Consider the following 15,482-nt stretch of genomic DNA (forward strand, 5'->3'; position numbering starts at 1 on the left):
CCTGGCTCCTGCCTTCGGATCAGCACGGTGCCCTGGCCTCGGTGACCATTGGAGGGTAAACCAACCGCAAAAGGAAGACCTTTCTTTCTGTCTCTCTCTCTCACTATCCACTCTGCCTGTCAAAAAAAAAAATTTATTTTTATTTGAAAGAATTCCAGAGACAGAGGGAGATGAAGAGAGAGAGAAATGAGAGAGAGAGATGGGTCTTCCATTCATTGATTCATTCCCCAAAAGGTCACAACTGCCAGAGCTGGGCCAGGCCACAGCCAGGAGCCAAGAGCTGCGTCTGGATCTCCTGTGTGGGTGGCAGGGCCCCAAGTCTTTGGGCCATCTGCAGCTTTCCCAGGTGCATTAGCAGGAAGCTGGATCAGAAGTGGAGCAGCCAGGACAGGAATCGGCACACATATGTGATGCTTGGGTCTCAGCTCGTGGTTTGACCCACTGTACCATAGTGCCAGCCCCGCCTTTAGTTTCCCTAATCTTCTTTACATGTTCTTTTGATTTCCTTTAAACTGATAAAAAAGAGAGTATACATTTCACTGTGTAACCTCTGACCATTTATTCGCTCGGCACCTGTATTTCCAGTTTAAGTATGTTCATAATTAAAAAAGATAAACGATACTAATGAGTTTATTTCTCTACTTATTCAAGTGAGTACAAGTGTACACAAGGCACACCAAATGAGGGTGGGCATTCTCCAAAGAGCTTGTAGAAACTCAGCCCTAACTACCTAGTAAAATGCCTCTGTGTCTTTTCATGTCAGCACCTATTAGAATTGAGATAGGTGCTAAACGTGAACAATGAGCAGACCCCTTTTACAGCTGCGCTAAGAGACTCAGAACTGCCGGTTGCCACAGGCCACCAAAGACCAAATCCTGGGGTTTCTGCCTCCCATGCCATTGTTCCTTTCATTATACCAGGTTGCCTAGACCTGGCTCATGAAAGGGTTAGGACTAGCCCTCTGGTCAGATTACCTGAGTTTCAATCCTCCTCTGCTGTGCCCTAATCCAGAAGAGATTGCCAAAATGTATGAAGTGAAAAAAGCAAGCCTGTATGTTATAGTCTAGCATTTTGTGCAAAAGAGTGAAACTTTAAAAAAGAATATATATTTCTAATTATGCACAAAGTATTGGTTGTGGGTGGTAGGAGTACAGCAAATATTGCAAATATCAGAAGAGTGCCTGGCAGAAAGAAGTGCCATTTTATTTAAATTCTTAGCTCACATAATTCCTTGGCTCAGTCATCTACAATATCCTTTAAAAAATAATTTGCAATTGGCACAAGCAAGACAAAAACGTGTGCAAGCCACAGCAAAATGTAATTACTTAAAACTGCTTTAAATTAGGCCCACTAGCGGATTAGCCAACACTGGAAGATGCTTGGTGCATCACAATTACATATATAAAAGCCCTGCTTCTATTCAGCCCTTTACAGCAATCCTTAAAAGGGGTCAGGCTGATAGGTGCTTGCAATGTATTTAAATTTGCCGTGCCATATGGAATTGAACAGATTTCATGAAAATCGTTAAGCAGATTACAAGCATGGCTTATGATCCCAAAACACACCTATGAGCCTCAACAATGTTACAGGTTACAATTTTAGGTTAGTAAAAAAACATACTGTATCTGCTGTCAAGCTGTGGGGGAAACGCAGGAGGGTTGTGTTCAAAACACGGAGCCTAGGAAGAGATTTTAAAAAAATTATAACAACACTCCGTATCTGCTGTAGGCCACGTGGCTAAAGCCGACCCCTACCGCCAGCCTCACCCCTAGTCTCTGCCGCCCGGCCCTTCCTTCCGCAGTCCGGGGACCCGAGCAAGTGCCCTCCGGGAAGGGCGTGGCGGGAGGCGGGCCTGGGGACCCCGCGCCGCCCGGACCCCAGCCCGCAGGTCCGTGGGGCGGGGGCGCGCAGGTGTCCGCGCGCGGGCGAGAGGCTGGCGGCGGGGGCGGGGAGCAGGCGCCGGGGAGCGACCCCTCGCCCCACCCGCCGCCGTCCCCCGGAAGCCGGGTGCCCCGGGAGCCTCGCGAGGCGGCGTCGGGGCCCGCTGCGGCCCGGACCGCGAACAGAAATGTGAGCTGTGCCCTAAGAGACGCGCATGGTTAGTGTGTGTCTGCGCGTAACGCCCAATAATGTAGCTTGGGTGGGCACAAAGATGCGGGCCCTAAGCCCAAGCCCTGAGACCGGCCCTCGCCCGCCCGGGGTCTCGGCGAATAGCAACCTCAAGAGCGGTCGGCGGCACGCAGAAGGCTACTTAGAGAGCAGTGAAAGGCCCCCTGTGCCTTCGCTTTTGCAGGCGATATTTTAGAAAGCATTCCCTGTAAGGTGTTTGTAAACTATATACTCTTTCTTGCAATCACAGGGGCATGCGGAAAACTTGCTTATGATCCGGGATAGCTTTTGGAGACCTTTTTTCTCTCTCTCTTTTTTTTTTTTTTTCATTTTTCTTTTCTTTCTGGGCATAAATTTGGCTACCAAAGAGACACCTCTGGCCCATTCTGTTACTTTACATTTAGTATGTTGGACTTTTTTTTTTTTTTAATCATCCAGAGCAGCAAGGTGAGGTGACTAGGAAAAGGTTTAGGTCAGATTTGAATCAGGAGGTGTCGTTTTCATAAGGTCCTGTGGAGATGTTTGCAGCCATTTCTTAAAGAATAACAACATGATGTTGAACACATACACGCACACCCATAAAAATTACTGTTTCAATTATGGTAGATCTATATTTTCAAACTAATTCAACACAAAGCATACATATCCCCAAGTGTTCCAATATGAGGATTGGATAAAAGTCTTTAAGTTTGCAACACCACATTCTGCTGAATTGTGATTTTACAGATAATTTTGCTCACTTTTACTGAACTGAAATTATCTTTGATACTTTCCCCTCTTACCAACATCTACTTTCATTTTGACTTTTTATTCTTAGATTAGATGTTAGCTACGATTCTGGATCCCAAGTAAAACTCCAGTCTTTCATCTTTGCCTCTTTTCCTAAATGACCATTTCTTCCTAGCCATGCCTTCATGTTTATCAAAAACCTGCCACCTTTGATAAAATGTCTTAGTACATTCTCCAACAGCATGCAAACCTAAGCCATTTGAAGCACACACTGTTCGTGAAGGCATGGAAATAAGTCTAACATAGCACCATAATCTTAATCTGAAATAAGTACAGTCGATGTTACTTTGATATAATAACATTACAGATTGTGGGAATGTAATTCCAAAGAAAGTAGACAGTAATAAATATTGCCATGGAGATAGCAAGAGAGCAGAAGTATTTGCATTGTTCTATTGCTGGTGATTGCTTTTCATCAGTACTTCTTGACATCTTTCTCTTATTACAGCCAAGGACTAGAATATCAAGATAATTTTATTCCATGTGTATATGATTAGCCAAAGGCTAGGAAAATTTGATCTGACTAGAGAATTTGTGAAAGTAGAGAAGTTAAAAATATATATATTACAGAAAAGACTTTTGTGGATAGAAAAAAAAAGTTTTATACATATATATATATATTTCTGGGGAAACTATTTGGCCTAGATTCCCTAAACTATCTCAAAGCTAAATGAAAGTGAGTAGGCTAGAAGCCTAATGAAGAAATAGAGAAACCTGTTTTTTAGGAAGTATGTCTACAAGGAGTGGTAAAACAAGTAGATACAATTCCGGAAAAACCTCTTTCAGTTAAATAGAAAAAGAGTGTGAACTGTGAAAAGTAACTGAATGCAAGGGCTAGAACTTTATTCTACAATGAAACAGAAACGAGCACTGTACAAATGTGCCTTTAACTGCTTCTCCGTGGTTTACATATTACTCTCCTGCTCCAATTTGATGCTGGGTTCTTCTCCAGGAGGAACTATTTCTTTTGTGCACCCCTCAATGCTTCACACAGCACTGGGCGCATAACAGGTCCTCAAATAAATACTTGTTCATAGATTGGCCTGGGAAGTCGGGCAGGGATGTTACTGCGCCTGACACAATGAGCCAGCAGTCAGCTTATTAAAAATGAATGTTCTTTTCTCAAAGGAGCGTTTCACAGGGCCAACCTGACAGCCATCTACAAAGGCCGAATCTCATTTATGCTAAAATATAGTTACAATCAATAACAGTTACGATCAACAGGCCAACAGAAAAGGAAGACATGTACTTCAATGGGGGAGGGGGGCTTTCAGAGCAGTGGCTTCGCAGCAAGTGTTGGAAATAGGAAGCTGGGAGAAGCTTGCTGATGCTGTAGATCTCAGTCGCTGCGAGATCATGTGGGAAGGCTGAATGCGAAGCATGGCCTCTCGGGCTTGCAGTCGAGTGACAGCACACGATGAAAAAAATGGGACCACGAACTCTCTTCCAGAGTCTTAGCCCAACAAAACCAGGATTAGAAGTACAGCTAACGGTAGGACTGAAGTCTGTTCTAAACTGAAACACCCAACATCTGGAGAACCCCAGGCGGCGACTTGTATCACGGGCGTCCAGAAAGGCGACAGGCTTTGGTGGAACGAGCCCAGGAGCAGATGCGTGGTGCTCGCGGCCATCGGGCAGAGCCCCTCCCGGCTTCTCGCTCCCCGAGCCCTTAGCCCCGCGCTGCCCCGAGTCCCGGGGCCTTGCACGCCTCTCCCGACCGGAGGGGCGCAGAAGGCAGAGGCGAGGGAGCAGCAGGACCCGGCCGTGATCCACAGAGGAAGAGGCTCCGGGGCTTCCTCTCAGACCAGCGAGGCGCCAAGGCTGAGGACTGGGCGGGAAGACACCCCGAACCTCGATACCTCTGCGGTGCAGCGGGGAGAGTGGAAGACCCCGGAGGTGCCCTCGCCGCCGCCCTCCCCCCACCTCTCGCCGCCAGAGCCCAGAGTAATTCATACAAAAGAGGACTCGCCTCAGTCTCGGGGAAGCCCAGGGACCGTCGCTAAACTCCCGTTACCCTAGAACCGAGAGATCGCCGCGTCCCCGCCCCCTACCCCTCGCGCTCGTCGTCACCGGGACCGAGGCGAGCATGCGCGAGGCGCTGTGTGCTCGTCAGTGGTCGGAGCGCACATCGCCCACGGTCCCCGAGGCGTTGGGGGAGGGGACGGCGATTGAACCGGTGCCTAGTGGAGGTGGCGCGGGGCAAACTGGGAAAGCGGTGTCGTGTGCTGACTCCGCCCTCTTCCCGAGGGTGGGGGAGAACCGTATATAAGTGCCGTAGTCGCCCTGGACGTTCTTTTTCGCAACGGGTTTGCCGCCAGAACACAGGTGAGTGTCGGGTGTGGCTTCCGCGGGTCTGGCCTTGAGCGGGCTGGGGCCCTCGCGTGCTCGGGGACACTGCCATGCCACTGAGCCTCTTGACGAGGTTCCTGGCTCCGAATTTCGGGCTGTAACGGGGCGGGAGGGTTGGAGGTTTGCGCGTTTTCCAGGAGCCTCTTCCTCGTGCTGGAGTTGAGGCCTGGCGTGGCCGCCGCGTGCGAGTCCTCTCGCCTTCGCGCCGGCCTGGCTAGCCTCGCTCGCGGGGCCCTTCGGCCCTTTGAGTTTTTACGTGGATCGGTACGGCTCTTTTTTTGTTCGTCGAGATGGGCCCGCCGAGGCCGGGCGGGCTACCCCGCGCGTTCGTCGTCCGGCCCGAGGGGGTGGCAGGGCGGCCGCGCGGCGTAGGGACAGCGAGCGGCGGGGCCCGCCCGTCCGGGCGCACATGTCGGGCGCGGCCTGGGCGAGGCCCGACGGCGCCGCGCCTGCCCAGGCCGGGCGAGGGGAGAGGCGAGGGTCGTGGGGCGGGCGGCTCGGTGGGGCCGCGGCCGCCCCACCCCGGGCGGCGGAGCCCGGCCCGCTCGGCACCAGTTGCGTGCGCGGAAAAAGATGGCCGCTCGCCGTCCCCGCTGCAGGGAGCTCAAAATGGAGGACGCGGTGGCCCGGGAGAGCGGGCGGGTGAGTCACCCACACAAAGGAAAAGAGCCTTCCCCTCTTCGGCCGCCGCTTCCTGCGACCCCACGGGGTACAGGGCGCCGTCTGGGCACCTGGCTTCTTCGTGTGGCCTTTGGAGTTCGGCTTGGCTCGGCTGGGGGCGGAGATTTTTTAGGCGATGGAGTTAACTCACTCGGTGGGTGGAGACTGAAGAGTTAGGCCAGCTTGGCATTGGATGTAATTCTCCTTGGAATTTGCCCTTTTGAGTTTTGAACGTGGCTTAGTCTCAACCCTCGGACAGTGGTTCAAAGGTTCCCCCCCTTTTTCCATTTTAGGTGTCGTGAAAACCACCGCTAAATCAAAGCCAAAATGGGAAAGGAAAAGACTCACATCAACATCGTCGTCATTGGCCACGTAGATTCGGGCAAGTCCACCACCACTGGCCATCTGATCTACAAATGTGGTGGCATCGACAAAAGAACCATTGAAAAATTTGAGAAGGAGGCTGCCGAGGTATGTCCAGTATCGCAAGGGAAAGATGCTGAATTACATTAAGTCTGGCCACTAAAATGAGAGTGCTATGACTATAAAAGACAACAGTGATTAGTTGTCTGAATGTGAATGTTAAAATCACGAGCCACCATATCGACTGGAGAGCCACCTAGGCCCAGCAGTTTGGGAAGCGGAATGCATTCCCAAGCGGAGGGGGGCATGGGGTTTCAAGCTTTGCTGTGTCTTAGTAACCGTCTGAGTGCTCTGTGTAATTACAGATGGGAAAGGGCTCCTTCAAGTATGCCTGGGTCTTGGATAAACTGAAAGCCGAGCGTGAGCGTGGTATCACCATCGACATCTCCCTGTGGAAATTTGAGACCAGCAAGTATTACGTGACTATCATTGATGCCCCAGGACACAGAGACTTCATCAAAAACATGATTACAGGCACATCTCAGGTTTGTGCAACTAGTAACTGTAGACATAAGGTTTTCTAGGCGGGGGGTGGGTGAGTTCCTCCTTAGGTTTGAGGTACCTTCGTTCACAGTGTGTGTCCTTGATTTCTTTAAAGGCTGACTGTGCCGTCCTGATTGTTGCTGCTGGTGTCGGGGAATTTGAAGCTGGTATCTCCAAGAACGGGCAGACCCGTGAGCATGCCCTTCTGGCTTACACGCTGGGTGTGAAACAGCTAATTGTTGGTGTTAACAAGATGGATTCCACTGAGCCACCCTACAGCCAGAAGAGATACGAGGAAATCGTTAAGGAAGTCAGCACCTACATTAAGAAAATTGGCTACAACCCTGACACAGTAGCATTTGTGCCAATTTCTGGTTGGAACGGTGACAACATGCTGGAGCCAAGTGCTAATGTAAGTGACTTTCAAGACAGTGCTTGTTAAAGAGCTGGAAGTGGTGATGTGATAGAATTAATTGTTCTCTTGTGTTTCAGATGCCGTGGTTCAAGGGATGGAAAGTCACCCGCAAAGATGGCAATGCCAGTGGAACCACACTGCTTGAAGCCCTGGACTGCATCCTTCCACCAACTAGACCAACTGACAAGCCTCTGCGTCTGCCCCTACAGGATGTCTACAAAATTGGTGGTAAGTTGGGTATTAATGTAACATCAGAATATAACTTGAATTGGAACAGGTGAAAAATCTTTGGCCCTCAATAACTCTTTGGTAATCTGCAAATATTTTAGGTATTGGCACTGTCCCTGTGGGCCGAGTGGAGACTGGTGTTCTCAAACCTGGCATGGTGGTAACTTTTGCTCCAGTCAATGTCACAACTGAAGTCAAGTCCGTCGAAATGCACCATGAAGCTTTGAGTGAAGCTCTTCCTGGGGACAATGTGGGCTTCAATGTCAAGAACGTGTCTGTCAAAGATGTTCGTCGTGGCAACGTTGCTGGTGACAGCAAAAATGACCCACCAATGGAAGCAGCTGGCTTCACTGCTCAGGTAACAATTTAAAATGATCTGTTAATTGACAATGTTCATGCATACTCAAGGGGGTAAGCAATCTGATGCATGTATGAAGTGTTATCACATCAGGGGAGTTAGCATTTCTAGCTGTTACCACAGTTCAGTTTGAGAAGCACTAAAATGCATATCCTTTTTTTCCCAGGTGATCATCCTGAACCATCCAGGTCAGATCAGTGCTGGGTATGCCCCTGTACTGGATTGTCACACAGCTCACATTGCTTGCAAGTTTGCTGAGCTGAAGGAAAAGATTGATCGTCGTTCTGGAAAGAAGTTGGAAGATGGCCCTAAATTCTTGAAATCTGGTGATGCTGCCATTGTTGATATGGTTCCCGGCAAGCCCATGTGTGTTGAGAGCTTCTCTGACTATCCTCCTCTGGGTAAGGATTTTTTTTTTTATTGCTATTACAAGTTGTACTAAAGATTAACAATTGCTTCTGTGAACTATGTGTCTCATGGCAACTCAATACTTGTTTTAATAGGTCGTTTCGCTGTCCGTGATATGAGACAGACGGTTGCTGTGGGTGTGATCAAAGCAGTGGACAAGAAGGCTGCTGGAGCTGGCAAGGTCACCAAGTCTGCCCAGAAAGCTCAGAAGGCTAAATGAATATTACCCCTAATACCTGCCACCCCAGTCTTAATCAGTGGTGGAAGAACGGTCTCAGAACTGTTTGTCTCAATTGGCCATTTAAGTTTAATAGTAAAAGACTGGTTAATGATAACAATGCATCGTAAAACCTTCAGAAGGAAAGGAGAATGTTTTGTGGACCATTTTTTTTGTGCGTGGCAGTTTTAAGTTATTAGTTTTTAAAATCAGTACTTTTTAATGGAAACAACTTGACCAAAAATCTGTCACAGAATTTTGAGACCCATTAAAACAAAGTTTAATGAGAAACCTGTGTCTTCTTGTCAACACTGGACCTGTCAAATGTGTTCCAGGTTTTTCTAATTAGAATTGGCTGGAATTTTAAAACTCCATGGGTTAGGGATTTTTTCCCACCTGTTTGTTTTAAGCTATGGAGGGCTGTTAGCCCTGCTGGTTAGAACTGTTGACATGTAATTTAGTTTAGAAAGCAAAATTCTGTAATCTTAAGGGATGAAATGTTGCATATAAAATTGTGTAGCTACAAGTAAATTTGTTAGAATCATTAAATTTTGGTTTCCCAAATTACTTGAAGTTTTAGTAAAACAGCACTGGTTTCTAGGGTCCTAAGAAAACGTAAAAAGTGGTTTCCTGATGTAAGTGAGAACACCATTTCTAACAGATTTCTTCTAAAGCAGTTTGGTAAAGGATTTGTAGCCTGACATAAGAAGTGGACCACAGATGATCAGAATTAAGATACAGGAAGGTGGGGAAAGCATATTTTCAAATAAGCTTTATTCTTGAGGTTCATAGTGGTATTAGTGACCCATGAGTAGCATGGAGATTGCTGACAATCATAGTTTGGAGGTATTCACTTGACATGATCAAGTGTACTGGGTCTTTGGATTGTTGGCTGGCTGGTCACTAGTAAGGAATCTACACGGTGATTTACTATGGATATGATAACTTTGAGGTTTCTAATTTGGAGTTAATTAACATAGGATTTCCAACATTCTGTAAGTATTTGGTAATCTAAAGGGGTGTGTTCCCTGGGATTTTGATGCAGCTTGAAAGGCAAAATAAGGTCTGTAAATTCAGATTGAACCAGGGTTTGAAAAGGTGGCCTTACAGTGGCTGGTGTTCTGAGAATTTCAGGGTACCCCATAGAACTATTAAAAGTAGCCAAACTGACTGCATTTAGCCTGCCTTGTACAAGAGCTGTTCACATGAGCATGCTGCCTGCAGCTTTTTGGGGAGGTGAGATGTAGCTGGCTATTAACGGGTTTACTAGAAGAGATGTACTAGGATAGCCCTGCAAAATGGGGAGGGCAGGACATGGCAGTTTACTGAGAGCCAGTTGCATGTGTGCTTTAGATAATTGGTTTTGAGCACCATCTACTGGTAGATGCTAAACATTAGTCAAAGGACAAAGTGATACTTGTGTGGTTGATTGAAAACATATTTTGGATTGGACTTCAAGCTAAATTGAATATTTAAACCTAGTGCTATATTTCATAGCTGTAATTTAATTTGAGCTGTTGAATTTGCCCCAGGGATTCTGGTATGATCTTGCATATTAGGAAAGGTGTTTCTGGTTTGGGGGTAATACTAGGGTGTAACTTCATTTTTTTGTTAAATCCTTACCCAAAATAACAATCACTGGGTTTTGACCACATTCAAGACTCAAAGCTTACACCTCCCCATCACTTTCCTATGGTTAATTCTACTTGCCTAGTAAACCTCAGCTGTGCCAGTCTACCCACTCTGCTCTAGTGAGACAGTTGTTCCCTATTAAACCCAGCCTCTGTATGTAGCAATGCTAGGGTTTTAATGATACTATTTGTATCTTATGCAGTTAAAGTTTTTGTCCAACTGGACAGGAGATTTAACCCTTGTATTTTGTAGCTGTCAGTTACCCAGTTCTAGTGAAATCACCTTAGGTTTTTTTATTTTTTTTTTATCTAAACTTGTGCTTCAACATAAATGGCTAAGTTTAAAGTTGATCTGGCTCATGATTGGCACAGTAGAAGCAAGTTTTTCAGCATAGGATAGAAGCATTCTGCAGGAAGCTAGGACTTGGTTTTAATTTTCTGCTTGCTGAGCAAATTCTAGAGCAAGCTTTTCTTGACCATGGGAGTCAATTCTGATGAGGCCTGTTAGAAAGGGCAGTAAACAGTTGAAGAAAACTTTGCATAATTTTTAGGTTGTTAGCATTAGTTCATTTATCACCATGAATGCTGCAGAAAGTTGCTCTGTGGACTTGGGACCATACCCTGAAGAAGGGAATAGCATTCTAGCTTCTGTGATGGGAGGGGATGCATAGGATTTTTTCTACTTGTTACCTGAAGGTTTTATGTGTTTCTCAATTTAATTTCTCAAACTTCAGGGTTCCATAGATTTCTTTCACACCCAGCATTGCTTAAGTAGCACCAGTCCCCTCCTACGTGCAGGCCTGAGTATGGTTAGAGCCAGGATTGAATGATAACTTGAATACTAAGGTACTCAGAAGAGGAAAAAATTTAATGGAAATTGCGTGCATGGTTATTGAGCAGTTTTTGCTGACTTCTGAGCCAGCAGAAATCTGCAAAGGGACCATATGGTGGTCTCCATAGAAAGGGTAGTGGGCAGTAGTCTACCCATCACAGGGGATTTTTTTTGAAAGGTTTATTTGACAGGGAGATCTTCATTCACTGGCTTACTTCCAAATGGCTGCAACAGCCAGGGCTAGGCCAGGCTGAAGCTAGGAGTCAGGAAATCCATATGGGTCTCCCACGTGGGTGAAAGGAACTTCAAGTTCTTAATCATCCACTGTTCATCAGGTATATCTGCATCAGAAGCAGAGGATCAGGTTCTCTAGGATGTGGGCCTCCAAATCAGTAGCTAACCAGCCTCTGTTTTTCATTTTACTTGTAAATTCCTAGGAATGGGATTGCTAGGTTTTGTGGCAGGTGTAAACCACTAAATTTGCTGAAGTGGCTGAGTAATTTAGTAATTAAGAGGTTAATTTTAATTTTTTAAGGAGGAAAAACAGATCAGGACAGTGAACTAGTTTGTTTCAAAGATAACTGCCTACTCCATGCCAGGCACTATTCTAGAAGTTGTATAGCACATGGAGAAGGCTTTTAAAGTTTGGTTGGAGGATACAAGTAGATAATTCCAGGTTGTGATGATGCTAGAAAAGGAATGTTGTAAGGGAGCATTATTTAGGTCAGCCATAGAAGAAATTTGTCTAATACCTGAGGACTAAAAGGATAGACAACACAAATTGATTATCTCCATGTGTACTGCATAGAGCAGAAGCATCTCGGGTTAAGAATTTTCAAAATAACCTTTGTCAGGGTCAAGTATACCCACAGTACAAATGACTTAATTAGAGTTAAGAGCTAGCTTATCTTACATAACATCCCATTGCTGGGTGAAATTTTTTCTGTATTTAAATTTTTCTTGATAACCTCCCAATCATATATGCTATTTTTAAAATATTTGAGAAGCAGGGCTACGGACAGGGTCTCCCAAGCACTTGGGCCTTCTGCTTTCCCAGGCCATAAGCAAAGAGCTGGATTGGAAGTGAAGTAGCTGGGACTCTAACTGGCGCAGGGGTGCTGGCACTGCAGGCATTGGTTTCACCTGCTATGCCACAGCGCTAGCGCAGGCTGTTTTTTTTTTCTGAAAGCCAACTAATTTACTCAGACATCAATTGATAGTCCTGAGCTAACAACTCTCAGTTCCTAAAGCTATTAATTTTGTCACATGGTTTCCAGATTCTTTCCCTGCTGTTTTCCAGGTAGTTTAGAGCTTTTAAAAGTGTTCACCAAAACTTAATATACTTGTGTATACATAAAGGACTTATTTTAGAATATACTTCTGTTAATGTGATTTAAAAGGTTGTCATCCTTAACACTCATTGATGCATTTGGACTAGAAGGATGAGTGTGGTGTTGGGGGGGAAAGCTATTCATTTCATCATTCCTCTAATTGACTCTAAGCAGTGTTACGAGGGTGATAACAATCCTTGGCCTGGTATCTGGCCTGTTGTAAGAACCCAAGAGAAAGTAGCTTTTATTCAGTTGTTTGAAAGGCTATAATTTAAGCAAATCTATTTTACATATTAGGAAGATCTTTAAACTGTATTTGCATATTTGACTTTTTTTCTTGCAAATTTTATTTTGGAATAACTTGAAAAAGCTGAAAAAAGATAGGATGAAGAATTCCCATAGGTCCCTCACTTAGTTTGCTTCCCCTATGGTTCCATGCATTTACATAGTACGTTTGTCAAGACTGAAAAACCAGCACTGGGATGTTGCTGTTAATCTCCAGGTTGTTATTCATATTATTTATTTTTTGACAGTGGACAGAGGGAGACCGAGAAAGGTCTTCCTTTTCCATTGGTTCAGCCTCAGTGGCCGCTGCGGCTGGTGCACCACGCTGATCTGAAGCCAGGAGCCAGGTGCTTCTCCTGGTCTCCCATGCTGTGGTGCAGGGCCCAAGCACTTGGGCCATCGTCCACTGCAGAGAGCTGGACAGGAAGAGGGGCAGAATCCGGTGCCCCAACCGGGACTATAACTTGGTGTGCCGGTGCTGCAGGTGGAAGATGAGCCTATTGAGCTGTGGCGCCGGCCTCACTAGTTTTTCTATTAATGGCTTTTTTCTGTTCTGAGATTTTAATTTTTTTTTTTAAAGATTTACTTATTTACTTGAAAGAGTTACAGAGAGAAGGAGAGGCAGAGAAGTCTTCCATCCACTGGTTCACTCCCCAGTTGGCTGCAACGGTCGGAAGCTGTGCCAATCCAAAGCCAGGAGGTGCTTCTGGGTCTCCCATGCAGGTGCAGGGGCCCAAAGACTTGGGCCATCTTCCACTGCTTTCCCAGGCCATAGTAGAGAGCTGGATCAGAAGTGAAGCAGCTGGGACTCGAACTGGCGCCCGTATGAGATGCCGGCACTGCAGAAGGCTTTCCCCACTACACCACAGCGCTGGCCCCCCTTTACTTATTTGAAAGGCAGAAACAGGGAAAGACAGATCTTCCATCCACTGGGTCACTCCGCAAATGGCCACAACAGCCAGGGCTGGGCTAGGCCGGAGCCAGAAGTTAATTAGGGTCCAAGTGGATACAGGAGCATTTGGGTCATCTGCTGCTGCTTTCCTAGGCGTGTTAGGGAGCTGGATCAGTAGTGGCCCAGCTCCTGGGACTCAAACTGGGGCTTATATTGGATGCTGAGCTGCAGATGGGCTTATCCTGCTGTACCACAATGCAGCCACTGTTCCAGGATTTGATTTGATTTTAAGGATGGGAGTGTGTGTATCTCCCATCTTGTTGAGACATCCTTAGCAGGGTAAGTAAACATGGGCTTTATGATTTACAAATCTGATACTTTCCTGATACTTCCATTTCTACATCTTTACTTACATTATTGGTAAGTAGTAATTAGATTCAAAGAAATAGGCCTGTGGTCCTGCACCAGAGACTCGTTCTTTGATGATGGTTCAACCAATGCCAAATTCACCTAATACTATAGGCTATATTTCATAATTTTAATCCTAAGGCAACCATGAAAATTTTATCAAGTGTTCAGTAAAAGCAAAGAGTAGTAGGTGATAGCTTTACATTTTCTCTGCTACTTAAACTCATGGGGTGGACAATGTAGTTCAGTATGTTAAAGTGCCACTAGGGATGCCCAATTCCGTTTCCGTTTCCATTCCTGCTTATGTGCCTGGAAGGCAGCAAATTATCCAAATACTTGGATCCCAACCACCCTCATGGAGACCCAGATGGAGTTCCTGGCTTAAGGCTGAGTGTTGCCAGCATTTCAGGAGTGAACCGGCAGATGGAAAATCTGTCACTCATTTCAAATAAATCATTAAAAATACATTTTTTTCAAGTTAAGGTGGCAGTGAAGTCTTTTTTTTTTTTTTAAAGATTTATTTGACAGTTACACAGAGAAGGAGAGGCAGAGAGAGGTTCACTGGTTCACTCCTCAAATGGCCACAATGGCTGGAGCTGCGCCAATCCGAAACCAGGAGCCATCACTTTTCCCACGCGAGCACAGGTGCCCAGGGACTTTGGCCATCTACTGCTTTCCCAGGCCATAGCAGAGAGCTGGATCAGAAGTGGAGCAGCTGGGACTAGAATCAGTGCCCATATGGGCTGCCGGCACTGCAGGCGGTGGCTTTACCTGCTATGCCACAGCGCCGGCCCCCAGGCATTTGTTGTAGTGATGCCATCCCATACAGGTGCCGGTTCGAGTCCCGGCTGCCCCACTTCCACACCAGCTCTCTGCTATGACCTGGGAAAGCAGTAAAAGATGGCCCAAGTCCTTGGGCTCCTGCACCCACATGTGAGATCTGGAAGAAGCTCCTGGCTCTTGGCTTCAGATCGGCTGCTGGAAACATCTGCATTCCTTATCAAAGTGCCTACATTCAAGTCCTGGCTTCACTCCCAACTCCAGGCTCTGCTCATGCCCACCTGGGAGGCAGCCTGAATAGTCGAATACCTACCATCCACATGGGAGATAATGATTTGAGTTCCCAGCTCCTGGCTCCCATCTGGTCTAGGCCTGGCTGTTGGCATTTGGGGAAAGAAACAATGAATGGAAAATATCTGTCTCTTACTCCCCGTCTTTCAAATACATTAAATAACTACAAAGTTAAGGAAAAATAAGCTGAATGGAAATCAAGAGCTGGCAGTTTCATTTATCCCATTGAAAAAGTAAAACCAGATGACTAATATGAAAAGAAAAAACTATTCAAGTTTGCTAAATTTCAGTGTCTTGTGACTGGGGGGATATCCAACAAGTGTGGTTAGCTGGGGTTACCGGGTAAGCAACTTGAGTTCAGATGCTGTCTGGAGGTCCCTAAACTGAGGAAGTGTTTTTCTCTCCTGAGCGTATCTGCAGCAGTTTCTGTAACCAGATAGATGGCAGGGGTACAGCGGTATCAGTTCAGCCAAAGCTCAGCCCCTAGCCCTGACTCCAGCTGTTGTCACATCTTCTCGAGTCACCATTTGAACTTCTCTGTTGAGCCTCTTAAGGATGCTGGTAGATCTTGAAACTCTGTAAATGTCTAATGA

General features: G+C 46.2%; 1 protein-coding gene across 1 annotated transcript; it reads left to right on the forward strand.

Moving 5' to 3' along the window:
* Positions 1-6,206: 6,206 nt before the first annotated feature.
* EEF1A1 (eukaryotic translation elongation factor 1 alpha 1) lies at positions 6,207-8,727 on the forward strand (the record flags this gene model as incomplete). Its single annotated transcript, NM_001082339.1, is given in 7 exon segments — positions 6,207-6,378; positions 6,636-6,815; positions 6,929-7,225; positions 7,306-7,456; positions 7,558-7,814; positions 7,981-8,215; positions 8,318-8,727. Coding segments are annotated over 7 exon segments (1,389 nt in total). The 3' UTR covers positions 8,443-8,727.
* Between the last annotated feature and the right edge of the window lie 6,755 nt (positions 8,728-15,482).

This window comes from Oryctolagus cuniculus, chromosome 5 (genome assembly GCF_964237555.1).
Source record: "Oryctolagus cuniculus chromosome 5, mOryCun1.1, whole genome shotgun sequence".
NCBI lineage: Eukaryota > Metazoa > Chordata > Mammalia > Lagomorpha > Leporidae > Oryctolagus > Oryctolagus cuniculus.